This window comes from Misgurnus anguillicaudatus, chromosome 12, assembly GCF_027580225.2.
Source record: "Misgurnus anguillicaudatus chromosome 12, ASM2758022v2, whole genome shotgun sequence".
NCBI classification, from domain to species: Eukaryota; Metazoa; Chordata; class Actinopteri; order Cypriniformes; family Cobitidae; genus Misgurnus; species Misgurnus anguillicaudatus.
In genome coordinates, this window is record NC_073348.2 from 31,707,003 (window position 1) to 31,733,950 (window position 26,948).

Sequence of the window (26,948 nt, forward strand, 5' to 3'; positions counted from 1 at the left end):
CTAACTTGTGAATACAGGTCGTAAAATGTGACATCATGTGTTTCATCTACATGCTAAAAGCGAAACATTACAGAAAAATTATTTCAAGGTTTTAGCGCCACCTGCTTGTGTGCCAGATGCGAGCACGCTTCTTGAAATAAGACAAAACATAAAGAAACGTAGGCAATGTATAATTCTAATATATTACATATATAAAATATACTAATATAAATAGATCTACTAATAATAAAATCGCCAATCCTATGATGGATTTACACAATAAAAGAGAAAACATAAAGGAAATGTCTTCAATATTTTAATTTTTGCTTTAAATAACAATATGACTGCTTTTTCCACAACAATGTGCCCACCAGACCAGTGTGCAATATAAGGGAAATATTTCTTAAAGCTGTAAGAAATATTACTATAAAATTGAATCATAACAACATACCAAAAACACTTTTGCCAGCGTATGTGTTATCCTGCCCTAAATAAATGAAATAAAATAGATGACATAGAATACATAGGAGCTTGTTGGTGCTTCATAAAGAGAGGATTCACGAAAAATGTATGGTCAAGTAAAAGATAGAGAAAAGAAAATGTACTCTTTGGAGACACAAAAGAGACCCTAAATCTACAAATCTTAATAAACTATTTATGCATCTCTTAAATTACATTTTAGCTACTCTTTACTTATATATTTTCTCCAATAATAGCTAAGCTTTCAGTCATTATTTCAGAAGTGATGTAATCATATATGGCTTTATATTTTAAATAGGCATAACGTTCCACTGCTTATAAAATAAAACTGCAGCATTATAACCGTAACTGTAATTTCAACACCAAGGGTCTGGATACTACATTCATTTCCTCTCCCTGTAAACAGGAATGTCCAGTTAACAGTCCGACTTTTTTCAGTTTTAGGATAGAAATCTTGAATTAATTAAAAGAACTGTTAAAACGAAGGAAAAAGGTTTGTAAATCTAAAACGTTGCAAGAATTCCATGTCATAATAAATATAGTGCCATTTTGATGTCTGGTCCATATTGTGTCTTTTGCAGCAGTTATAGGAAGGTCAAGTGATCAGTCTGGCTGATTATCAATGCCCAGTGCACAGTATGCTTGTGTTCGTCTGCGTGTGTTAGCTTAGAGGGGTTGTCTGAATAACCGAGACCTGCTCGGTACAGATTCTTTTTAATGGAGGGGCTCCAAAGCTGTCCTCGTCCTCCTGTGCCCCGGGACAAAAGGAACAATTACTACAATTGTAAATAGAATTATAATTATAATGCATTATAAACCCGAGCTGTATCTATTATTATATATACAAAGAGTCTTATAAAAATTTAGCTTGTTACCTGAGCAGCGAGGGGTAGAAGATCTTCTTTGATCAGCGTTGGTGGCTCATCTGCGACTTCATTTGTTTGTAGCAGCGGTTCTAGAAAAATGTATCTTTCTACATTATCACACTAAACATAAGTAAAACATGGCACGAGAGGTGCTAAACAGAAATGCATAAATGTAACATAAATGTAAGTTAAGAGCCTCACCCTCCATGCTTTCCTGGCCAAGGGTGGGCGGTTGTGGGTCATCTGTCCGGTAATCTAGGGTCTGGGGTGCAGGGCTGACAGGTTCGCTGGGTTGAGGACTGGAGTAACTGCTGCTGTCTGCTGCTAGTTTAGGCTGATACGAGTCCGAGAGAGAACTCTGGTTGCTGTTCTCATCTGAGAAAGTAGACAACTATATAACAACTAGTTTATATTTACAACATTTAAAGAAATTCAACATGCAATTCTTTACCTTGAAAATCTAACAGTACAGAGCAGGCATTATCAGATTGCGCTTCTGATGGGAAATTTTTCCTCTGAATCTCTCCACCCACTGATACTTTATTTTTTTCCTTCTAAAAGACAGCAGGATTTAATACAGCAAATATATAAAAAATAAAACAATCCAGAAAATATGATCATTGTGTATGAAGGAAGTACTGGCATGTTTTTGAGCATGCATGCACTCAGACTATCATTTAGTCAGGTGACCTAATGGAAACCACAGGATGTGTACTAGTACACGAACCCATTTGGTTAGAAGCTATTCATAACAAAGGTAAACTTTGGCGTACCTCTTTTGTGTCCACTACAGGAACCCATTTAAAAATTCGTAGTGATGTATCTCCAACTGTGACCCATTTCTTTTCCCTAAAATAGTACAAAAAAGTTTCTTTCTTTGTAGGGAAAAAGGTTAAACAGACGATAAGTGCTCTTTATTGTATCAAACCATCTTTATTTTTAAGAGTGAGTGCACTTGTTGGAATTGTTAAAACCAATCAAATTTTTATTGTAAGTACAAAAGAGCTTACATTTTGCTGATTTTGCTTTAACAAAAGTTAAGTAAGCTATTATGATGAACAATAACGCGTTATTTCATGCTACAGACCATCATTTTAAATACTTCAGCAAGATGAAGTAACCTTTTAAAGTCCTTTTTTGTCCCACCCACATGCCGCTTGTCTGTTTAAGAAAACAAAGCCAAGTAGCTTGTCACTGGCTGACTTCCGTGTCAGTCAAACGACATCCTCTTAAAAAGACCCTCCCCCCTTCCGTCTGAAGTTTCTCTTTCGAAAAACCTTTTCTTTTCCGAAGTAACCTGTCGCTGCTCATCACACTTACCATCTTCGTACTCGTTCGATGGCGGCCATCACTTTCTTAATGTCATCTTTAGCGCGACTTCGGGTCTCAGCGCGGACCGAGCGACCCGACATTTCTGAATTTTTATCTGTACTCTTACTGGAATCGTGTCGGTCTTACAGTCTGGTTGCGCAAATCTCGTATCGCGAGAACACAAGGCTGACTCCACTTTCTAGAGCCGCATTACAGGTCCCACCTACTTACCGAGGGCACAGGTGGTCCCATCTTGGCTTTTGTTAACTTTGTTAAGTAAGCTGATATCCGAAAGCAATATATAAATACAGTAAAATAAAGATTAGGGCAGTCTGTTTTAAAAGACACCTGTTAACCACCAAAATTTCTCGGTAGGCTCTTAAGTTAATAGTTTATTTCAAAATAAAAGTCTTAAAAGGTTCACGTTTAAATGTCAAAATTCAGCTCTTAAAATACGTGCTGTTACTCTTAAACGTATTATACATTTTTGAACCGTTAAAAAAGCTATTTTTAGACATGTTTTTTCATGAATCCAGCCTAAATTAAATGTTTAAAAGTGCTGATTGTTTCCTCAATGTTATGTGTAACTCAAATTAAAAAGACTAAATCTGAAAAAGAACTTCTAAAATACTTTCAGCGCATCTTAATATAAAATGAGCTTTTTAGTAAATTAATATTATTAATAAAAAAATGTATAATTCACTTTAAGTGTTAACGCCATTGCAGTATCAAAACCTTTTAAAAGGTGCAGTGTGTAATTTTTAGAAGGATCTTTTGACAGAAATGCAAAATAATATACGAAACTATATTATCAGGGGTGTATAAAGACCTTTCATAATAACCCGTTATATGTTTATTACCTTAAAACGAGACCTTTTTATCTACATACACTGAGGGTCCCCCTACATGGAAGTCGCCATTTTGTGCTGCCATTTTTCTACAAAAGCCCTTAAAGGACATTTTTTTTACTAAGTTGTCTCCGACGATGACATGTTTGTCCAGTGGCGGCTACCGTAGCTTCTCTCTATGTTTCAAAAGCGAGGGGTGAGCCGTGGACTAAGCCGTTGGTTGCAATTCGCAACCTCACAACTAGATGCCGCTAAAATTTACACACCGCACCTTTAAACCTCTTTAAAAGGCCCATCCAGCATCAGTGTCAAAAGCAATGGCATAACTGGTTCAGAATGAATGGTTTGCATTGCAGGGAGATGTTTAGGAAACCTGCTGTTTGAAAGCATTTCTCATTACCTTTTAGCACAGATATTACATTTTCCATTTAAAGGCGGGGTGCGTGATTTTTGAAAAACACTTTGGAAAAGGAAATCGGGCCAAGTACCAAAACACACTTGTAGCAAATCAGCAGTAAATGGCATGTCTACTAACCGACATCATTGCCTGGGTTGCGTATGTGTGGGGCGGGTCTATCAAAAGAAGGTCCTGATTCTATTGGGGTAGGGGCAATTTCAAATATCATCATTGGCTTTCAGAGATCATGCACCCCACCTTTAAATCTGCCACAAAGGAACCAAAGTAATAAACAAACACTTATAAACACTAGATTTATTCATTAAAACCAACATGCTAAAGCCACATTTTTTTAATCGGAAAAACAGAATGGTGTCCTCATAAAAAAAAGGCAGTCAAAGTTGTTCACCAAGCAGCCTTTAGTTTTTTGGTGCATTAAGCACAGTTTCCAGAGCATTCTGAGCCTCCGATATCTGCTGTTGGAGTCTTTGTCTCACTCCATCATTTGAGGCTTTTTTTAGCATGGTCTGCATGTCCTGAATGGCAGCGCGGTAACCGATCACATTGTGAAAAACGCGAATGGCACGGTCACCCGTGCTCACTAAGAAACGGTTGTTTATGTCAAACTTAAGGTCGGTTATCTCTTCGCTGTGAACGCCGTGGAACTCTTCCTCAAGTTCGCCAGTGACAGCATTGTACATGGCTATATCGCAACCGCTGGACACAGCTACAACGCGGCCGTCTTGAGACAGGGCTATGCGGCTGCCCTCTGACACCTGACATGGCACAGTCCGCAGCAAGTATGGGTCCTGCTTTTTCTTGTACTCCACATCAGTGTCCCACAGCTTCCATGTGCCGTCTTTAGACACCGTCACCATTCTGTAAAAAATGGTAAAAATTTTTGCACAATTTAGGCACGTCATAAACTATTTAAGTCTTTAAAATATGCTAAAAGTATTAAAGTATACTTTCATAGTAAATAAAAGAGATGGTCTTGCCTGCGAGAGTCATTGGAGAAATCAAAGGAGTAAACGCCAGCTGAATGCCCCTTAAGATCAAATGCACGCACAACCTCTTTAAACTCTCCAGATTTAGTGAAACAAACCTCCCACACCTTCACATCAGGGGTGAAGCCGCAAGCAGCAACAAACCTTGGTAAAAGAAAAAACACAAAGGTTAGCTTTAAACAACTGAATCCATTTACTGTACATCTACAGTACGGCCCCTTGAATATTCTCTAATATTTAAGAACTACTTACAAAGTATATTTCAATGAATAAGACATCAAAACCTTTTTGGGAAATTTGCAATTATTTTAAACCATCTTTTGTCATGCAATGCAACAACAGGTTTGGTCTAGAGGTTTCTTGAGCTAACCTGCCACATGGTGATATAGCAGCATGTGAACTGGTCATCTGGTTAGTGTTAATAGTAGCTAAAACTTCTCCTTTCAGATCCCAGATCACAATGGTGGTATCGATAGAGGCGGACATAATAAATTTGCCTGAAACAGATAAACAGAACGCAAAGGTAAAATTGAAGTCCAACGATTCCTGTTGCACTATTGTTAATGAAAAGCATGCAGCTGCATTACACCTAATAAAGTCTGACCTGTCTCTGCAATTCCTATGTTTAAAACCATTCCCTTGTGCTTCTGAGGAAAATCTTCTGGGGCGGCTTTAAAAGTAAATGTGCCATCATCCTTTTTAATCATCTTATAAATTCGAATGGTCTCTCCGCTAGCCAGCCAGGTGATAAAGGCTCTGTGTGACACAAAATAACCAGTAAGCCAAAAACTGTTCAAAGTACAAAAACTATGATTTTTTTGACAGTTGCAATGGTAAAATTATGTTACTATTAACTTCATATTAACTGTTGTATAAACTTTGTGTGTTACCAGGAGGATCAGTACCGAGAATCTGGACTGAACCGGACGCGTGTAGCATGATCAAACTCGACGTTGGCCCGCAAGCACTTGTGATCTCGATCCAGGAAGTCCTTAGTGCTCCAGATCCTAACGGTGCGGTCATCTGAGCAAGACGCAAGGTATTTCCCATTGCTACTAAAATCCAGACAGGTCACGTTGCCATTGTGACTCTAGAAGAGAATCAAATAGAAATGTGAACTAATTTATAAGAGGTTTTTAAATCACTATCTGTATAGAAGTATGCAAGTAATACATTTCATAATAGACACTATAACCTAAGAGATCATGGTTGTTCCATTGATGATCATTTAAAAAAACTAATTTTACAACAACATACATACTACAGACATTTAATTACATTTTATGTACTTGCCAGACGGGTTTATCCAAAGCAACTGATAATGCATTCAAGGTATACATTACATTTTATCAGTATTTGTGGAATTGAGCCCATGACCTTTGCACTGCTTAGTGCTAATCCAATGTTCCACCAATTGAGCTACATAAACTACGATTATATAACACACCAGTGACTATTTTGAAAGCGTGTAAAATGTGTTAATTCTTGAAATTGTAGCACAAATCACCTTTAAAGAGGAAGCCAGCAGCTGATGCGAGAATGTGTGCTGCTGCTGTCTTTCCTTACGAGGGCGCTGTTGCTGCTTCTGCTTCTTGGCAGGCGCTTTCACTGCATTTTCCTCAACTGTAACATCACCCAAAAGTTTTATTGATACACAAAAATAAACGACTTTTCAACCTAAACGTCTGGACAATACATGCAGCATAACCCACTGTTGTGTTAGTGACAAGAACTCAATAAATAAATGTGTGGAAAAACCGTGATCAACAAAACTTGGCTGAATTCTTGAAAATTGGCCTAAATGTATTTATTACATTATGTATCATACATGTGCATTCATTTATTTTTTTATATTTTGAAATTACTTGATACATGTTCACAGAGATACTTGGATATATGCATGTATTTTCTTATTTATTTTTTAGGTCACCAAACAAATAAAATGTGTGTAAATATTTGTTATACAAGTTCTACTCAATGCTAATGTCCAAGTTACGTTACTCTCTGGTTTGACTTATGTGTTGTATTGATACACTTTGGGGAAATAAAACATGGGGCAGATACTTACCCGACGAATCTGAGTCTTTTTTCTGCTCGTCCTGCTCAGATGATTCTCGTTTCTGTCTGCCGATAGCCACGGCGACTAAAATGACCAGCGCACCTATCAATACGGTCAGCGCAATGATCGCACCAAACTCCATCTTGTGCCACGTTATCGCTTCCGATACGTATAATCAGATCGGACAGTGTCTATTTATGATACCTCTCTTAATCGGTCTCTCTCTGTACTGTAACTCGACTCGTACTTACTTCCACTTTATTCTCAGTGACTCGTTGGCAACTTGACTGTGGAAACACGTTACAGTGATCTTCATTTACTGTCCGAGTAAACTGATGCTCTCCGTACAGCACACCTATCGTCTATATTTGTTTTGCGAATAGCCAGGACTTTTTTCAAATGACTTGCATGCAGTGAAACATTAAACTCAGTGTACTTGGTCAAAGAATGAATTGCATACGAGATCAAATGCTGAGCGTATGCCGGCCAGCGCGCATGCGTGGTTTCTTCGTGTCGGTGGAATCTGGAAACGTTCGTGTAAGCTTCGTGCGCTAGCACCCCTAGCGGGTATCACGAAAATTACATGCAAACATTAAACTTAGTCGATTATACAGAAATTAAAACTTATACAATGATTTTTAAAAGGTTTCTAAATGTACAACTTAAAAATGTAAATACACTGTCCATTCCAAGTCCATACATGCATTTATTGAAATGACAATTAAAAATAAAAAGACCAAAAAAGATATTTCCAGTCAGCACTTATGATACAGTCTACCTATGTGTTACCATCCATATTTATTTCGATTTTTAACCCTTTGTGAAACAACATACCCACAGGTGGTACAGAAAAAACATTATACAACACATACATACATACATTTCCTAATTTTTACAAACTAAGGTCTCATGGGTAATGTAAACTTAAATTGTTGGGCAGTGCATGCACTTTATTGTAAATAATGCAATAACAAATGATCTCTTACTTTGGCTTACGGTATTTTTAAATGCAACATAGATGAATTTGATGCTCATTTTAAAATTGCATCAATCACTCCATGCATTCAACAACTTAAAAAATGACATTTTCCTTAAAAAAAACACATTCCCAATTTGCTAACATGATCCATTGCGTTTTCAAAGTAAAAAACAAACATTGAAATTGGATTTGAGGAGGTGAATTATGCCACCCTCAGTCGTACGTTTAACTGTAAGAAGTGCTAAGTTCATATTTAAAGCCACTGGTTTGAGCCAGTTTACAATAAACACCACTTTATATATTGCGTGCACCTGGTCCAATTTTTTTTTTCTGAAACTGAACATTAATTATAAATTGTCAAATATTTATTTTCTCAGTAGCTAAACATCTGTGGTGCTGCAGTTGGCTGTTGTTGGCCAGGTCCAGTGACCTGCGGCTGGATCTGATGGCTTTGTTCTGGAATGGTTTGTGGCTGTTCTGGAGGTCCCTGTGGTACCTCAGGGACCGGTTGCGTGTTATCTATGGCAGCGACGTGAGCTCCGTCGGCCGAAGCGACGGGCCTCCAGGTAAGAGCGGGTTGTTCTAGTTGGTGGGAGATGGGGTTGACGAAAGTGGTGAGGTTGATGAAATGCGCAACCGACTGCTGGGCAGACGCCCCTGCTGCACCCACCGCCTCAGTCTGGAGATCTGCCGGCCGGTTGTGCAGCATGGCTGAACCGCTGACTGTATCAAAGGTAACAGTGAGTATGGAGCTATCCAAAGTTAGAGGTCGATCGCTCGGGGTTAGATGGCTGACGGTGACGGGCTGTAGATTGCTAAACTGCGCAGGAGCAGGGGTGGTGATGGGGGTCACCGTGATGTTGGTCAAACTCACTGTACTAGAGGGAGAGGGGGCTGGAGGGGCATTGGGGTCAGCCAATACAACCACCTGTTTGTGTGTGTGACAAAAGATACATTACAATTAAATGAAGAATTATGATTTCATGTTGGCTTTAAATGACAAAAGATTTGGTTCCTTGTGGCACAAACCTGCTGAATGCTCTGCACAGCAGAACTGGTTTCATCTCTTACGGTGGCCGTGAACTCAGTGGTTTTGCTGGTAAAATCTGTGTACTCTACATCTGAATCAGACAGCTCAGGCTCTTGAGGGAGGAGTTTTGGCCTCTTCTTAGCAGGATTGGGGTCTCTGTGGGTTTTTTCTGTAGTGAGACAACCTTTCTCCAGAGTCAAAGGGGGCTGGACAACAACAAGAAATCAGTGAATAAAATGTAGAAAGCCTTTGTCTGTCATTCTTCTTTATCATGCCATACAGACAACTTTGATACATACCCGTGTGATACTGATGGTGGATGCGTCAATTGTTGAAGGTTCCTGCAGATCATCAAACTCACCCAATCGTACAGTCACAATCTGCAAGACACATGTTGCTTAAAACTCTAGATTTCCATGATTTTATGTGCATGTGTTGTTTTACTGAACAGCTTTTTCACCTCAGGGTGTTTGCGGCGCATGTGGCGGTTCATGGAGGCGCGTGTGGAGACCTTGGTGCCACACAGGTGACAGCTCTGAGCCTCCACCTTATCATGGGTCAACTGCATGTGTTTCTGTAGCATGTACTGCGTCACGTATTTCTTGTCACAGACAGAGCAAGAAAACGTCTTTCCCACTGTGGCGAGAAAGCGGAGATTTGAATGAAGCCAATGTTCCTGTATTATTTTTATGATGCACTGATGTACTGTAGCTATAAAACTGTACCTGTATGAATGAGTTTGTGTGTCTCCATAGTATTTCTCTCGCTGAATGTCTTTCCGCAAAGTTCGCACATGAAATCTTTTGTACCTAGAGGAATATATGGAATATCTTGGCATAAGGGTATTTAAAGGCGACATATCATGAAAATCAGACTTTTTCCATGTTTAAGTGCTATAATTGGGTCCCCAGTGCTTCTATCAACCTAGAAAGCGTGAAAAGAACAACCCAGTATATAGTTTGAAAAATGTGAAAAAATAGGTCATTGAAATATTCCTCTCCTTGTGATGTCAAAAGGGGATCTTATTATAATAATACCGCCGCTTAATCTAAACTATCCAACCACAGCACTACAATTTTAGTGCAAAGAGAGAGAGAAATTATTGACAGCACAATTGAGTTTCAATTTCAACAAACCACCATTATGGCGATCAATGTTTGCATTTCATCAGCTCATTTGCATTTAAAAGGACACACCCAAAAATGGCAGATTTCTGCCAAGTGGCAATTTTAACATGCTATAATAAATTATCTATATAGTATTTTGAGCTAAAAGTTCACATACGCACTCTGGGGACACTTAAAAAGAGTAAAAAAGTAAATCCTAAAAAAGTTTTGTGAAATGTCCCCTTTAAACATCACTGTTTTTCAATATTTTACTATGTTTTTACCACAACTTAGATGAATTAATACATACCTATCTTTTTTCAATGCATGCACTTTTAATCTTTGTACAGCGCTTCTTGAATGTGCCAGCATTTAGCCCAGCCCCATTCATTCCTATGGCTCCAAACAAAAGGTTTATTTTGTGCCACCATACTTACTCGTGTAACTACTCATGTAACCGTCTTTAAATAGGGAAAACATGGAAGTGTTTCGTGGCTTCTAAATTCATCCCTTTTTGGGCCATAGGAATGAATGGGGCTAGGCTAAATGCTAACACATTCATGAAGCGCTGTACAATGATTAAAAGTTCACACATTGAAAAAAGATAGGTATGTATTCATTCGTAAAGTTGAGGTAAGAACATTGTAAAATATTGAAAAACGGTGGTGTTTTCCTTTAAATATAACAAAAATGTATTTATCATTGGTAATATGTGTTGAGAAGGACAACTTTAAAGGCGATTTTCTCAATATTTGGATTTCTGTACCCTCAGATTCTAGATTTTCAAATTGTTTTAACTCGGCCAAATATTGTCCCATCCTAAAAAAAACATATATTAATGGAAATCGGAAAGCTTATTCATTCAGATGATGTATAAACCTCAATTTGTGTGGCCCTGGGTCGCATATTAAAATGTCATCATGTTATCTGTTTAAGGTATTGACGAAGGCTATTTGCCGAAACGTTGGTTCTAATAAATATTTTTGCAAGTGAGTGTGCAGTCACTATTTTGTGTTATATATCTGTTTAAGGTTACCTTACCTGTGTGTCTTTTGTAATGTTTCAGCATGTTGACTTTCTGGGCAAACTTGCGGTTACATTCTTTACATTCATATTCTTTGATTCCCTTGTGCAGCTTCATATGATGTCTAAGGGCATGTTTTGTCTTCATACCTAATGATCATACATACACACACATATATACATCCTGTAAATCAAAGTTCAAGAGGGCCACACAACATTATGCAAGGTGTATTATGGGATGGAGAGATATGTGTTCATACCCTTGCCACACTCGGCACACAGATAGTCTCTGACATCATCATGGACTCTCAGATGTTCTTTAAGCATGTCTTTTCTGGCAAAGGACTTTCCACATTGATCGCAGCAGTGGCTTTTCACACCTGTGTAAGCCAAAATGGTAATCACCTTTAGTTGGGATCCTTATCTGGTTCATTACAATGTATAAATTACATTTGTGACCCAAATACTCTGCCTACAAGCTTTTGTATGTCCACACCTGTGTGGATGATTTTGTGTCTGTCCAGGTTTCCAATACTGTTGAAGATTCGACCACACATTTCACATGGATGTATATACCTGCAGAGATGGTTTAAAAAAGTTAACATTTTCATATATTCCTTTATTTTTAAAGCAAAGTCAGTCACTGTGTGCGTCATACTTTTGCACTGCAGGATCGGGCAGGTGGTCTCGGTGGATGACCAGGTGAGCGTTGTACGTGGCCTTCAGGGCGAAACGGCGATTACACATGGTGCAGTTATAACCTTTTTCCTTATGCATTTCCATGATGTGTTTCAGGTAATCACGACCCTTTGCGAATGTCACCTGGTCGAACAAAGTAGGACAAGAGAGAATGCAAGTAAGTTAAAAAAATTTATCTGATATTACAATATAGATATTAAAAATGCTAAGAAAAAAATGGATATCTTTTAAAGTATCAGTAAAAAGATGGTTGTACTCTGTCACCTGACATTTCTTGCAGCTATATTTGTGATGTTCTGGATCGTTCTTCTCATCTTCTTCATCAGAGCTGTCGTCGCTTTCCTCCATAGAGATGCCAATCTTCCTAATAAAGTCCTGCCTCTCCTGATCGTCCATTAAAGCGATGTCCTGAGAAAAATGTGTTTTGAAACTTAGAGTAATCCATCGCATATTAACTCTTTCTCCGCCAGCATTTTTTTTTAAAGTTGCCAGCGCCAACATTTTTCAGACCTTCTGCTTTCAAAAAAAAGTTTTATCTTACCAAAATATGGGTATGTATGTTTCTTCAAAAACACAAAATTTTGATCAAAAAGCTGAGATAACTCCATTTTTGTGAAGGACTTTTGATAGAGAACAGATAAAGAGTTTCGTTGCAAATTTTTTTTTTTTTAATTTTTCAGAAATCTCGTTTTTTTTGGTTGAGCATTCCAATTAATATCAATTCAACTGCAGTTGGTTTGTTTTGATTTAAACCTTCATTACTTAAAAAATACAGCTAGGTAGCACCATAAAACAAAATAATAACATGATAACATAATAATAAACATGTTTTGACAAAAATGTTAAAAACTGAGTTATCTCGTTTTGCAACGAAACTCTTCAGATGTATGGAGGGATTATTGGGTCAGATTGTAAACTAAAAGCCCAAAACTAAAAGTCTTAAACGAAAACTAAAAGTCTAAATCTGAAACTAAATGTCGAAATCGAAAACTAAAAGTCGAAGTTGAAAATGAATTTTGTATTTAGGATTGGGCATTTGGTATTTAGGATTGGGCATTTAGGGATTTAGGATTGGGCATTTCATAATTTAGCCATTTAGGATTGGGCATTTGAGGATTGAGGAGTGTATGCAAATAAGGAGGCGTGGGTTTGAAATGGCTGGTGCGCAGAGACACCTTATGGACAGCAGAGGGAGCTCCCAGTACTTAATCCAGTACACTGTAATGAAACCAAACAGCGAGTGAGCAGGGCGGAGCGAGGACTGTACTTTATAAATGTGATACCTTCAACTTAATGACAGCAAAAGAAAGCGAGCAGAGTCGCAGAAGCCCCTCCCATGGCGCAGATTTCTGCGTAAATGTCTCGATAACTAGAATTTCACGCACGGGTTTCACGCGTGAATGAAGCATATAAACTAAAAATGTTCAAGTGGCAAACTAGACGCGGTAGACGCCTCAAACGCGGCTGGTGTGAACGCATGGAAAAAGCTTCATTAAAACCGATAACCCATAGACTAGTTCGCATAGACTAGTTGTGGGTCGCACCGTGACATAAGATGGGTCACACAAAGTCGCTTGGCTGTAACGGTGAATGACACAACAGTTTAGTGTCAAGCAATGCCAATGATTATTTTATACCATAAGGAATTTTGATATTTCAATTAAACTTACACTTCATTTATAAAATGAGAAGGAAAATAAAAAATCTTTTGCTTCCTCATGTTTTCAATAAAAAATCTCGGTGGGTCCCGGGATGGATGATATCTATTTAAGTGAGAGAAGAAGTGAAAAGTTTGGAAGCCTCTGGACTAGTCGATCTTAAAAATATCCACCTCCTCACCTTAAAGTGTACGTGGATGTGATCTCTCAGGACGTCCACACGGAAGAACTTGCGTCCACAGATCTCGCAGGTGTATTTCTTATCCCCGTGGGTCAATAAATGTTTGTTCATGTTACTCCGACAGGAAAACACCTTGAATGAAACAAGTCATTCATGTCTGTGTTATTATTATATTGTAGTTGCACAAGATGCACCGATGCGGCAGTCACTGGACCAGAATGTCACCTTGCCACAGATGGGACATGCCGAAGGCTCCTTCCTGTACTTGCTTCCCTCGTCCCCGTTGGCTTCAAGCTCCTCCTTTTTCATGTTCTTTGAGCCTGAAGGAAAACAACGGGTGCTGTTAGTGCTCGTACAGGGGAAGTGACATAACATTTTTAGTTACACTAAAGTGCAAGGGATGAGTAAATTAGGTTTAGAAACAGATGAGAGCAGACGTGCAGGGACCATCTGTTTAATTTTGTGCTTATTTACAAAGTAGTTTAACTTAAGACTGTGATTTGTGGCTTTAATATGTGACCCTGTACCACATAACCAGTCATAAAATGCACGAGTATATTTGTAGCAATAGCCAACAATACATTGTATGGGTCAAAATTATCATTTTTTTAAGCCAAAAATCATTTGGATATAAAGTGTTCCATGAAGATATTTTGTACATTTCCTACTTTAAATATATCAAACATGTATTTATCATTAGTAATATGTGTTGCTAAGGACTTCATTTGGTAAAACTTTAAAGGCGATTTTCTCAATTTCTTTTTTTGCACCGTTAGTGCCAGATTTTCCTATTTTCTAAATATTGTCCTATCCTAACAAACCATATCAATGGAAAGGTTAATTATTCAGCTTTCAGATTATGTATAAATCTTAATTTTAAAGGTGCCAAAGAATGAATTGAAATAATAAGTTAAATTGTTCTATGATCAAGAAACATTTTAAATGTCCATTTACAACCCTAGGGATTTGCCATTAGAATGAAATGGTCTATAATTACCTTATTTGAAAGGGTCATGAATAATAATGTTTAGCTCGGATCTGATTGGCTGTTTCTCAGAGCAGTTCAGTTTAGTAGCTCTGTGTGTATATTTATGTGTGTTCATGGACACAATTTTCCTCTTTTTTCCTGTAATTGAGCACCAACGTCTTTTTCGTGTACCACTTTCTTTTTTGTGTCATTTTATGTATTGGTTTCTCTTTTTTTTATTGTCGCTTGGGGTTTGGGTTAGAATGACTTTGTTACATTTCAGACATCCTAACCAAAACCCTCAATCTAACCCCAACCCAAGTGACAATATAGTTTAAAAATGGAAAGAAAAACATGTAGAAACCAATAGATTAAAATGACATCCTAGCCCAAACTCCCAACGACAAAATGGAAAAATCAATACATAAAATCACACGATAAAGAAAGTCGTGCTCGGGGACACGAAAAACTATTGATCGAAATTTGTGCTGAGTGACACGACAAATTCATTCGTGCTGAATGACACACACAAAAAAAGAGGGAAATCGTGTCCAGGAACATGAATAAATAAATCAAGTATTTCATTACTATTCCATGAAATGCCTTGAGGTAGGGTTACCACAGACCTTGGGCTCTATCTTACACCCGGCGCAATGCAGCGCAATGCGCGACGCAAGTGTCTTTCGCTAGTTTCCACCCTAATTTTCACGTTTAGCGCCGCGTTGTTTAAATAGCAAATGCATTTGCGCCCCCTTTTGCGCCCATGGGCGTTCTGGTCTGAAATCGAGGTGTGTTCAGGCGCATTGTTGGCGCGTTGCTATTTTGAGGCAACTAAAATAGACTACGCCATTGACCAACAAAAACCTGGTCTAAAGTCTAAAGTCAATGGCGCAATGTGTTTTATGTTATTTAAAGAGCGCATTAGTAATATGCGCCTATAAACGGGAGGACAACGCGGGTTTGCTTATCACAAAGTACATGAATGCGCAGCAGCACAAAAATGCTTTTAAATATGAAAGATTAAAGGATTGAATGTAAAAGATTATTATTGAGTCTCTTGGACATAAATGAGGACTAATTATGAGACGTTAGAAGGCGCAAAGAGCTGCTTTACCTGCAGCCTGATAAGTAAATAAATGCTTTGCTTCAAACAAATGCATCTGTTTTTAAATGTTTTTTTAATGCTACCTCACGGATTTATTGTATATGATGACTCTGTACCTGTGGATATGGTGAGAAAAGAAACATTTATAAGTAATGCTTAAAAAAAAACTCTTTGCCAAAAAAAAAAACGCTGTCCAAAGTGCTGAAACGTTCGAAGAGCCGTTTGTAAATTCTTTATCTCCTGTTTGTTACAAATAAAGTATTTTTAGAGTACAAACCTTATCTTACATACTTGTAAATTATGTTCTGATGATATTGGATAGCCATACATTTAAAGCAATTACAAGCCTGCTTTTTACTTCCATGACTAAAAGAAAACGGGTTTTAAAGGTTTTAATAAAAAAATAACAATTTCAATACAAGTGAAAAACAACACAATTATTTAACATTAATCTTAAACTGGGGATCTTCTACCTCCGCTTAGTTTTTCAGTTTACAAAGTCCGTCATCTAAATAGGGATTAGACATAGCGCCAGCGCAACTTGCTTTTAAAGGGAATGAGAGCTGAGACTCTCATTGGTTTACTGCACGTTACGCCCAAAATACTCCCATTACAATAGGACCAACCCTTTTCGACCATGCGCTTGGCGCAAAAACAATTTTTCCCGTCGTTAAATTAGCAAAAGTGGATTCGGACACGCCCATTTAGACGTTGCGCTGTGCGCTTTAGACAATGCGCTTAGATCGTTAAAATAGGGCCCCTTATGTTTGAGTCTGTATCAGACGAAGATAGAGATTTTGAGGAATAATCAATTCGATTGGAAATGGACGTTTCTGAGGGGTAAGTTTGTTTATTTCAGTATGGACCTGCAAAACGTAACCGTAACGTCGATAGTAAAACTTCAGCCTAAACACTAACATATAGCATTAACTAACATATAGGCCAAACTTAGCATTCACAACTTTGTTTTAGGCATTGTAACAACATTGTAATTAATTTAACATTAAATTCACGACTGTAAAGTCAAAGTTGGTGTTATGTTGAGATTGGCCTGTTTTCCAGCGGTCTTTTGCATGCATTATGTTTACACAAGTAGGATGAAACAATAGTGTTTTAGGGCTCACTATATGTCATTACCATGTACAGAACTCTTATTATTCATCTATGCCTCTGTAAATACAGTTTTCCATTCTACGGCACATTTAAAGTGCTTTGGTGTCCTTTATGAAGCATGAAAGATGTTGTTCATTGTAATTTCACAGAGGAAAGAAAGTTTTTTGTCTTTGGAATAACATGAGCTTGATGAGTAAATGTTGGCAGAGATTAAATTTATGGATAAATGTGTTATCATTATGTTAGACTCACCAACAGCGTGCCGCCTCTGGTGGTCTTGCATGACGTCTTTGCGGTAGAACATCTTATTGCAAATCTCACATGCATAGAGTTTCTCTCCATGTTTCTTCTTATGCTTGGACAGATTACTATTAGTGGAGAAAAATCTAGAACATATCCCGCATTGGAACGTTTTGTCATCTGCAAGAGGAGAACATGTTGTGCATGTAGTAAGACATGTATGCAGCTTCATAAACCTCATAATTTAATACCAAAGATATTGGATTTAATGAGATGTGGCACTGCTATAACTATGAAGGGGCAGTGCAATGTTCAATATGGCCGCTTCTGGTTAAAGGATTAGTCAATTTTCTTGGAAAAACCCGGATAGTTTGCTCGCCACCATGTCATCCAGGATGTTGATGTCTTTCTTTGTTCAGTCGAGAAGAAATTATGTTTTTTGAGGAAAACATTCCAGGATTAATGGAACTTTAATGGACACCAACATGTAACAGTTTTAATGTAGTTTCAACAGAGTTTCAAAGGACTCTAAATGATCCCAAACAAGGCATAAGGGTCTTATCTAGCGAAACGATTGTCATTTTTGACAAGAAAAATAAAAAAAATGCACTTTTAAACCACAACTTCTCGTCTATCTCCGGTCCTGTGACGCGCCCTCACGTAATTACGTAATGCCGTGGAAAGGTCACGTGTTACATATATGAAACGCACATTTGCGGACCATTTTAAACAATATACTGACAAAAAGACATTAATTAGTATCATTCCACATACAACAACGTCGGAACGGTCCTCTTTCTCCACACTTGTAAACACTGGAGCGTAGTTTTGCATACGTCCTCATGACCTCTTGATGTAATGACGTATTGCGTTAGGTCGCGCTGGCGCTTCACATGACCGGAGATCGACGAGAAGTTGTGGTCTAAAGGTGCATATTTTTATTTTTCTTGTCAAAAATGACAATCATTTCACTAGATAAGACCCTTATGCCTCGGTTGGGATAGATTAGAGTCCTTTGAAACTGCAATTTTAAACTGCATTAAATCTGTTATGTTTTGGGGTCCATTAAAGTCCATTAAAATTAGAAAAATCCTGGAATGTTTTCCTCAAAAAACATAATTTCTTCTCAACTGAACAAAGAAAGACACCAACATTTTGGATGACATGGTGGTGAGTAAATTATCTGGATTTTTTTTAAGAAAATGGACCTGTGTGCAGCAGCTGAAACGACCACAAAAAAAATGTTTTTTGTGTACAGTTGATGTCAGGTTTAATATATGGTCAGAAATATGTTGCTTTATTGTGATTTTAGCACATGATTTTCGATATATCTGCCTTTACTCATTCAAGTAGATCGGACTATAGTCTTGAATGACTGAAATATGTGCCTGGTGGTGTTGCAAACATGGCCACCAAGTGGCACGACTTCCCTAAACGGTCTATAAATGGGTCTGAAGTAATTCTCCAAAAACACAAACCTTTAATTTCAATACTTCTTATGTTTTGAGGCTGTTTTGCTGGAGGGATGCAAGCTATTAGATTTTTATTAAATAAAATGTCAATAAACGAATAAGCATATTCTTTACCTGTCCTGCAGTTATGAAATCTTAAGGCATTTTCCACCCGGAAGGATTTTTCACAAGTTAAACATTTGTACTTGTACTCTTTGTCAGACTAGAAGCACACAAACACACAGAAAGCATATATAACACATACAATCACAGACAGGGATATACAAAGTTTCACAGTAAGTCGTGTAACATTTTGAATATGCTATTTTAAAGGCTCACTGTGTAGATTTTTTGCTACATCTAGTGGTGAGATTGTGAATTGCACTACGGTAGTCTGAGACAACGTAGTGACAAAACGCGCTCTGTATTTTAGGGCTACTGCAGAAACATGGTGGCACGAAATGGCGACTTCCATGTAAAGGGACCCGCCGTGTATGATAAAAATGTATTTAAACGGCTTCATTTTGTAAGGGTTTATACACCACTAATAATATAGTTATGTATATTATACTGTATTTCTGTCAAGAGATCTTTCTAAACGTTACACAGTGCATCTTTAAGTGTAAAACCTCACCACCTACAACCATTAGTGATTATGAAAATAAAAGCGTGCCGTACCTCATTCTTGCTGTGTTTGTATGAAATATGCTGTTTAAGACTTTCCTTTCGACTGAACATCTTGTCACACTCATCGCACTTGAAACATTTATCACCTGTAAATCAACATTAAACCATTAACAAACCATGTCACGTGAACACACATTCTGGACATCTGAATAAGTTATGTTGGAAACATTAAAATCAATGAGGTTGATGGACTTTAAGGATGAAGTGACGTTACCGTGAGATCGGACGTGTCGGTTGAGGTTGCTACTGTTTTGAAACACTTTACTGCAGAGGCAGCACTGATAAACACGTTTATGATCTCCGCCCTGTCGCAGGGACCGTTTCTTCAATCCAGATCTAAAAAAAGAGACAAATTTGTTGCTTTAAAACACAGCATGGGATGTAAGAATTGGGCTGTGTTTTGTTCTGTCCTTACTTTCCAGAAGAGATAGGGGGGCGTGTCGCCCTTGGGGGTTTGAGTGACGAGCCATCCCCATCATTTATGAGCTTTTGGACATCCAGCACAGGCAGGGAAAGATCTGAAGCGACTGCAGTGAGCGGCTCCTCACCGGACACATCAGCAGGGGCTTCTGGTGGATAAATCACACAAAGCACGTAAGTCATTCAATATCAGTTTGTAAAATGACTAACATGACAAGTCAAGTGTTACGGCTAAATATACTGTATTTGGCCAATTTGCTAGTCATGTATATAATATTAACTCTTTCCCCGTCAGCGTTTTTTTAAAGTTGCCAGTCAGCGCCAGCATTTTTAATGATTTTCACAAAAGTTTAATGCCTTCCAGTAAATGATCTTCTTTTAACTCTTTCCCCGCCATTGACGGGTTGTCTCGTCAATTAAGAGAAAATATTTGCATAAATAGTGTTCCTGAGACGTTTAATGTTAATCTGTAATACCGCAATTATCCACTTTCCCAATTATAAAAAACTGAATTAAAAAAATAATTTACACATTTTTAAGTCTGTGTATGTTTTGATAATCATTCTGAACATGATCTTTAACAAAATTCCTTAACAAAAATGCAATTATTTCAACTTTTTGCTAAAAAAATATAAAAAAACAAACAAACCCATATTTAAGAGATTATAAGCAGAGAAAAAATATAGATAGAATGACTTTTTTCCTGTGCTGTTTGTTTGTTTATTGTTTGTTTAAAAGTAAAGGGTCTTTTCTTTCAATTGATATATTTGTATGTTTATATATTTTTAGAAGAAAATTTCCCTGGAAGGCTATTTGTGAAAATCTCAAAAAATGGCTGGCAGGTAATGAGTTAATATATAATCATACAATATATCAAATGAAAGAACAGACCCTCTACTTAAAAAAAATTGTTTTCTTTTTATCACCTCTCAAATATGGGTAGGTTTCTTAAAAATTACCCAATTTTGAGCAAAAGGCTGAGATAATTGTGTTTTTGTGAAAGACTTTTGATAGAAATTCGATTCAGAGCGATGATCAAAACATACACCGAGTCTGAACTGTTTGACCTGAGGGGATGCTTCCGGGTTTTATAAGTTGGGTAGGAGCGCCATCTGGTGGATAATAACGAAAATATGGATTGCCGGAAAAACTCGTCATTGGCAGGGAAGCAATTTCTCTTAATTGACGAGTTAACTTGTGGGGAAATGGTGGGGAAAGAGTTAAAGTTTAGGGCTGCAACTAACAATTATTTTCATAATCGATTAATCGGCCAAAAAAAAATCAGATTAATCGACTTACTGGATAAAAAGTAAGTTATTGTTTGACAAATTAATCGGCTCATATTTGGGCAAAAATAAAAGTCAAACAACAAGTGTTTTATCTGGTAAATTTTGTTTGAAATAAGTTTTCTCTTCATTTTCTTGCTGTAAATCTTATTCGTAGTTAAAGGAATATTCGATTTTCTTAAAAGAAAAATCCAAATAATTTACTCACCACCATGTCACCCAAAATGTTGATGTCTTTCTTTGTTCAGTCGAGAAGAAATTATGTTTTTTGAGGAAAACATTGCAGGATTTTTCTCATTTTAATAGACTTTAATAGACACCAACAATTAACACTTAACTCAACACGTAACAGTTTTTTTCAACTGAGTTTCAAAGGACTATAAACAATCCCAAATGAGGAATTAGTGTCTTATCTAGCAAAACGGTTGTCATTTTTGACAAGAAAAATAACAAATTTACACTTTTAAAGCACAACTTCTCATCTAGATCTGGTCGTGATGCGCCAGGTGACCCCACGCAATACGCCATGACGTCAAGAGGTCACAGAAGACGAACTCGAAACTCTGCCCCAGTGTTTACAAATGTGTTGAAAGAGGACCATTCCTACGTTGTTGTATGTCAACTGATACTAATTAATGTCTTTGTGTCAGTTTATAAATGTAACACGTGACCTCCCTACGTCACTACGCAATTACGTTAGTTCACGCTGGACCGGACCTAGACGAAAAGTTGTGCTTTAAAAGTGTATATTTTTTATTTTTCTTGTCAAAAATGACAATCGTTTCGCTACCCTTATGCCTCGTTTGGGATCGTTTATAGTCCTTTGAAACTCCGTTGAAAGAAACTGTTACGTGTTGAGTTAAGTGTTAATTGTTGGTGTCTATTAAAGTCCATTAAAATGAGAAAAATCCTGCAATGTTTTCCTCAAAAAACATAATTTCTTCTCGACTGAACAAAGAAAGACATCAACATTTTGGATGACAAGGGGGTGAGTAAATTATCTGGATTTTTCTTTTAAGAAAATGGAATATTCCTTTAAGAGAATATTCAGCCAACCAAATATATGCCATAAATTCTCCCTCACCTTGATTGGCATCGGTTGATGCAGGTTTCTGAGTTCTCTTTCGCCGCGCCCTGACTTGTTTTTTGTTTGGCTCTGATGGGGTCGGGATACTGTTTGGGGTGTTGCCCAGGGGTACAGTTTCTGTCACCTGCTGGACAGAAGGGTCTGTGCTAGGAGCTGGAGTCTTCTTAACTGGCTGAATCTGGCAGATGAGCTGCTCTGGAACAGGAAGTTCTGAAAGAACAGCTGGTGGCGGCCGCTGAATAAACTGAGGTTTATTTGAAACCACTTCTGAGAACATGAGAGGATGAGTCACTGTATACACTGTGTGTGTGAACCATTTATAAATATTAGTCGTGGAAAAAATTAGGAGACCACTATAAGTGTATATTAATTTTTAACCACACAATTCCGATGTTTGAATTTCCGATTTGAGGAATAATTCAAAAGTGAATATTTAATAGAATAACCCTGATTTTTTAATCACATCGTTCATGGGCCTTTCCAAGCTTTAAGTCTTTAACATTTACATTGAGTTTATTGTCACTCCTGTGCTTTGCTTTTGTTGGAATTCAACATGCATTGGACTGAAATGTAACAATACATGTAAAAATGAAAATTAAAGGCACAACTGGAGTGGGTGTATATAGTGGCTGCTGATTTTCGTGAGTACCTGGTGGAGGTGGAAGTACAGGAGGTCTAAGAACTTGCCGATCCATTTTTTTGGCATAAAAAGCTCCATACCAGACTCTCAACTCTGATCCAGGTAGCACATCCTTTGATAGAGAGAACCAAAAAAACAATAAATACATTTGTACAATATATTAGGCAATTATAGTTTAATAGCACAGACCAATAATGCGCCGTTTTACAATTTAAACTTGATATTCTTTATGCTTGCCCGTGCGAAACTTGCTGTGGCGATGCTATAATGTTATAGGCGGTTGCCAGGGTTGCTATTAGGATCAAGTGTCTATTGCCCTCTTTTTTCAGCAATAGATACTATAGTAATATAATGAATTGGTATTGGTGGGAGGGGAGGGAGAACAAGGAACACAAATGTAAAATTGGGATCACACAGAACAAGGTTATTTAAAGGGGACATTTTTAAGATGTAAAATAAATCTTAGGTGTCTCCAGAGTACGTATGTACAGTTTTAGCTCAAAAAAACATATAGATAATTTATTATAGCATGTTAAAATTGGCACCTTGTAGTTGTGAGCAAAAATGGGTGTATCCTTTTAAATGCAAATGAGCTGATCTCTGCACTAAATGGCAGTGTCATGGTTGGATAGTGCAGATTAAGGGGCGGTATTACCCCTTCTGACATCACAGGGGGAGCCAAATTTCAATGACCTATTTTTTCACTTGCTTTCAGAGAATGGTTTACCAAAACAAAGTTACTGGGTTGATCTTTTTCACATTTTCTAGATTGATAGAAGCACTGGGGACCCGATTATAGTACTTAAACATGGAAAAGTCAGATTTTCATGATATGTCCTTAAACTTATTGGGGCGATTTCCCGGACAGGGATTAGACTACTCCCAGACTAAAATAAATGTAAGAGCTGTCCAAACTGACAACATCTTGCACTGACATAACTTAAAATACATCAATGCCCTTTGTTTTGCCTGAAAATGTACAGACGTAATGTTTTAAGTAAGGCATGTTTGTTAAAACTAGTTATATTTTCTAATTAAACTAAAGCCTAGTCCTGGCTTAAGCTAATCTCTGTCCGGGAAACTAACCCATTGAGTGGTATATTTTATTCCAATGATAACCATTTACATTTTGACATTTATGCATTTGGCAAACGCTTTTATCCAAAGTGACTTACAGTGCATTCAAACTATACAAAACAATCAGATTCACTACATATAGTGCTAATGTACTATGAAGGTTACTGATAAACGCATTATAAAAAGACCTGTGATGTATTGAAGTAAACATCATCATCCTGCTGGTAAGCAGTCAGGTTCTGGTGCGTGTGGTCTGTGGCAGGTCGAACCAACATCATCCAATTACAGTCATCTTCATTAGAGGTGTCAAAACACACCACTGAGCCATCCTTCTGAAATATCTAAAAGCACAACCGAGAAATTATCAAGCATAGCTCTGTTCGGACATACAGTTGCAGGTTAATGGCGCAGTGCATTATCTTCAAAGGAAATGTCCCCTCGGTTTGAAGACTGGGTACCCTTTTGGCCTCAAAAGGGCCAAATCGAGTCCTCTTAACCAGCCGATGAAGCACAAACACACCCTCTCTTCCCTCATTAGTCAGCATGATCTTCAAGCTCTCTGGTAAAGATGACCTGGAACATCAATGATTATGGCAATCTTAAGTTTAATATTTATATGTGTACATATATAAACATTTAAAGGGACACTCCACTTTTTTTGAAAATATACTCATTTTCCAGCTCCCCTAGAGTTAAACATTTGATTTTTACAGTTTTCTAATTTTCTGTGGGTCTTAGTACACGATGTAACTACAGAAGAGTCAAGTTTTAAATAGGAAAAATATTAAAACTCTGGTTATTTTTAGCGCAATGCTAATGGTCTAATCAGATTTAATGGATTATGCTAAGGTATGATAAAATTGGTAGCGCCAGACCCGGAGATCAGCTGTAAAAATCAAATGTTTAACTCTAGGGGAGCTGGAAAATGAGCATGTTTTTTTAAAAAAGTGAGTGTCCCTTTAATATAAAACATTATGCTTAAATGCTTGAGATTAGTTTTGGCACAAAGAAAAATGCAGAAAAACTGTGGGATACTTTTTGATATAGTTTACTCAAAACTTTTTTGTTTTACTTGTTGATATTTACTTTATATGTTTTATCATTGTTTAAAATGTTAAAGAAGACATATAATAAAAATCTGACTTTTTCAATGTTTAAGTGCTATAATTGGGTCCCCTTGTGATGTCAGAAGGGGATAATTCCGCCCGTTAATCTACACTATCCAACCACAGCACTGCCATTTAGTGCAGGTATCAGCTCATTTGCATTTAAAAAGACACACCCAAAAACGACAAATTTTTGCTCACACCTACAAAGTGGCGATTTTAAAATGTTATAATAAATTATCTATATGGAATTTTGAGCTAGAACTTCACATACGTACTCTGGGGAGACCAAAGATTTATTTGACATCTTAAAAAAGTCTTGTGAAATGTCTCCTTTAACATATTATAAATGAAGCCAAGCTAATATAAAAATGTGTAATAAATAAATATTAAAATTGAGGCCATTAATAGAATGTGCTTTGGCGGCCAACTCACAGACTCCGTGCGGGCATGTTGGAGACCACTGATGTATACATTTGGTACCAATAAGTACCTTTGAGGTACTAATATACACTCTTTAGGTTAGGTACAAAGGTGTACTTTTTGAAAGGGTATAAAGAAGAGATTTCTGAAAGTGTACAAAGAATTGACGATAAAATCTTTACATGTAACACTAAATATCATATTTTATCCATATGAATTTTATAATATTAAAACACAGGACTGTTAATAAATACTAAAACATTGGTATACGTTAAATTAACGTTTTAAATTTTGTCTTTATCTTGACCAATGATTGAGTGTCTTTAGGGCAGCATGCACTTAATTTTAGGGTAATTTTATTTTCCTAAATCTCAAATCACCACTCACCGTGCCCGACTCAGAACAAATGAGTCCTTTACAGTGACGACGGGTCCCAGCTCAGGACACTCAGAGTCATGGTACTGCCCGCAGTCATCACACCCTGCAAAAAGATGAATGACCATCTACCACCAAGTATCCAAGTCATATATGATATTTATATATGCTTTATTTATACACCACTTTAAACAAAACAGATTCAAAAGCTTCAAAGCAGGTCTACAGAAATAAACCAAAAATATGCTAATTTCAATAAATGACACAAAAATCAATTCTGGTTGAGTTTGATTGATTTCAGTTGGTGAACACTTAAAACAAACCAAATGTACATTTGTATCCATATAATCTAGCCCATATATGAGGGAAAAATTAAAGTAGACTCACAAACAAACTCATCTGGTGTCTGTTCAGCCATTCTGACACATCAGAGATGCGTTTACTAGTTTTCACACCTGTAACAAAATGTTTATTTATTTAATGGATGCACTTATTCTTTCTAAGCAACAACATTGTATTTATTAACAGCTGTTCCATGTTACACATATGCAAACACATATTTAAATGAACATGCATGCATGTATAAATGTCTGGCATATAAAGAACAAAAAATAATTTAAGGCCCTGCAAATTTGTTTGTCTATCATGCAAATACGAAATAATGTGGTATCGCATTTTTGACATTCGCATACAATTTCCATAATAACTTTGTGTATGACATTGTTGCCAGTTAACAGAACACAAAGCAACAGATTGCACCCAATGCACCAACAATAACAATCACAACCCATCTTGATATTTATTAACGCACAACAGGGAACAGTGAAGACGCAGGAAGTGTGCAACATGCTCCAATACGGAGAGAATCCGTGATTTGGGTTGATTTCAAACTGTAGCCGGGTTTTAACTCCGATCTCAGGCTGCACTCGCTCTCTTAAAGCAATGCAAATGTAACAAAGAACAATCGGCATGGCGGATGGAATGGAGACGCAGCGCTCATCTGGAGCGAGCGCGCTTCAATGCCGTTAAAATCACTCCGCCGACACTTTTCATCGCTATTGCACCGCTTGGTAAAGAGGGTTTACACGTCTCCGTAAACACTTGTAAATAGAGATTGTGCAGAAGTTTAATATAAAGTCATTACCTGTCTTCCAAACGTCTACACATTCAGTGAATCCTGACTCCGGGTTCCAATCCGCTCCAGAAACCGCGCAGGACCGGAAATGAAAAGCGCGCGGGGGTTTATGGGAAGTGTAGTTTTCTAGCACTACTTCGCTTCATAATTATTTCCTTCATTAAGCATTGGTTTTAAGTAAATATAAATTATATTTTGAAAGATATAAATGAA

The 26,948-nt window shown here is 37.3% G+C and overlaps 3 protein-coding genes across 5 annotated transcripts; all 3 read right to left on the bottom strand.

Moving 5' to 3' along the window:
• Positions 1–339: 339 nt before the first annotated feature.
• On the bottom strand, positions 340–2,788 carry bcl7ba (BAF chromatin remodeling complex subunit BCL7B a). Its single transcript, XM_055208184.2, has 6 exons — positions 2,646–2,788; positions 2,099–2,174; positions 1,777–1,879; positions 1,527–1,700; positions 1,335–1,414; positions 340–1,207 (listed from the first exon to the last, which is right to left on the bottom strand). Exons 1-6 carry the CDS (start codon positions 2,735–2,737, stop codon positions 1,121–1,123), a joined length of 612 nt encoding a protein of 203 aa, XP_055064159.2. The 5' UTR covers positions 2,738–2,788; the 3' UTR covers positions 340–1,120.
• On the bottom strand, positions 2,642–7,472 carry tbl2 (transducin beta like 2). Of its 2 annotated transcripts, XM_055208180.2 has the most exons (7): positions 6,957–7,472; positions 6,396–6,511; positions 5,794–5,978; positions 5,493–5,644; positions 5,259–5,385; positions 4,880–5,032; positions 2,642–4,760 (listed from the first exon to the last, which is right to left on the bottom strand). In XM_055208180.2, exons 1-7 carry the CDS (start codon positions 7,087–7,089, stop codon positions 4,301–4,303), a joined length of 1,326 nt encoding a protein of 441 aa, XP_055064155.1. In that variant the 5' UTR covers positions 7,090–7,472; the 3' UTR covers positions 2,642–4,300. The 2 variants fall into 2 exon arrangements, with proteins under 2 accessions (XP_055064155.1, XP_055064156.1); XM_055208181.2 differs by lacking the exons at positions 6,396–6,511; positions 6,957–7,472 and having other exon boundaries at positions 5,779–5,918.
• A 569-nt stretch (positions 7,473–8,041) lies between these two features.
• Positions 8,042–26,853, bottom strand: prdm15 (PR domain containing 15). 2 transcript variants are annotated; one of them, XM_073874384.1, is made up of 24 exons: positions 26,745–26,853; positions 25,988–26,055; positions 25,613–25,706; positions 24,104–24,269; positions 23,885–24,037; positions 22,629–22,731; positions 21,977–22,246; positions 19,602–19,755; positions 19,401–19,522; positions 19,178–19,272; positions 18,635–18,722; positions 17,061–17,228; positions 13,849–13,943; positions 13,624–13,755; positions 12,049–12,192; positions 11,744–11,907; positions 11,582–11,661; positions 11,346–11,465; positions 11,104–11,235; positions 9,682–9,765; positions 9,417–9,592; positions 9,256–9,336; positions 8,956–9,162; positions 8,042–8,854 (listed from the first exon to the last, which is right to left on the bottom strand). In XM_073874384.1, the coding sequence occupies exons 2-24, from the start codon at positions 26,016–26,018 to the stop codon at positions 8,300–8,302; spliced, it is 3,414 nt and encodes a 1,137-aa protein (XP_073730485.1). In that variant the 5' UTR covers positions 26,019–26,055; positions 26,745–26,853; the 3' UTR covers positions 8,042–8,299. The 2 variants fall into 2 exon arrangements, with proteins under 2 accessions (XP_073730485.1, XP_055064151.2); XM_055208176.2 differs by lacking the exons at positions 24,104–24,269; positions 25,613–25,706; positions 25,988–26,055; positions 26,745–26,853 and having other exon boundaries at positions 21,977–22,243; positions 23,885–24,038.
• Between the last annotated feature and the right edge of the window lie 95 nt (positions 26,854–26,948).

What these genes read in the sequence shown, in the direction of transcription:
- bcl7ba (XM_055208184.2), bottom strand. Translation starts at nt 2,737, where the DNA reads ATGTCGGGTCGCTCGGTCCGCGCTGAGACCCGAAGTCGCGCTAAAGAT. An exon ending in CTGTAGTGGACACAAAAGAG is followed by an intron (nt 1,880 to 2,098) that starts GTACGCCAAAGT and finishes GCTGTCTTTTAG; the next exon opens with AAGGAAAAAAATAAAGTATC. An exon ending in TTCTACCCCTCGCTGCTCAG is followed by an intron (nt 1,208 to 1,334) that starts GTAACAAGCTAA and finishes CCCGGGGCACAG; the next exon opens with GAGGACGAGGACAGCTTTGG.
- tbl2 (XM_055208180.2), bottom strand. Translation starts at nt 7,089, where the DNA reads ATGGAGTTTGGTGCGATCATTGCGCTGACCGTATTGATAGGTGCGCTG. An exon ending in AAAAGACTCAGATTCGTCGG is followed by an intron (nt 6,512 to 6,956) that starts GTAAGTATCTGC and finishes GTGATGTTACAG; the next exon opens with TTGAGGAAAATGCAGTGAAA. An exon ending in CGGTTCAGTCCAGATTCTCG is followed by an intron (nt 5,645 to 5,793) that starts GTACTGATCCTC and finishes TGTGTCACACAG; the next exon opens with AGCCTTTATCACCTGGCTGG.
- prdm15 (XM_073874384.1), bottom strand. Translation starts at nt 26,018, where the DNA reads ATGGCTGAACAGACACCAGATGAGTTTGTTT. An exon ending in ATTTCATAACTGCAGGACAG is followed by an intron (nt 17,229 to 18,634) that starts GTAAAGAATATG and finishes CTCCTCTTGCAG; the next exon opens with ATGACAAAACGTTCCAATGC. An exon ending in TGCGCCGCAAACACCCTGAG is followed by an intron (nt 9,337 to 9,416) that starts GTGAAAAAGCTG and finishes TGTGTCTTGCAG; the next exon opens with ATTGTGACTGTACGATTGGG.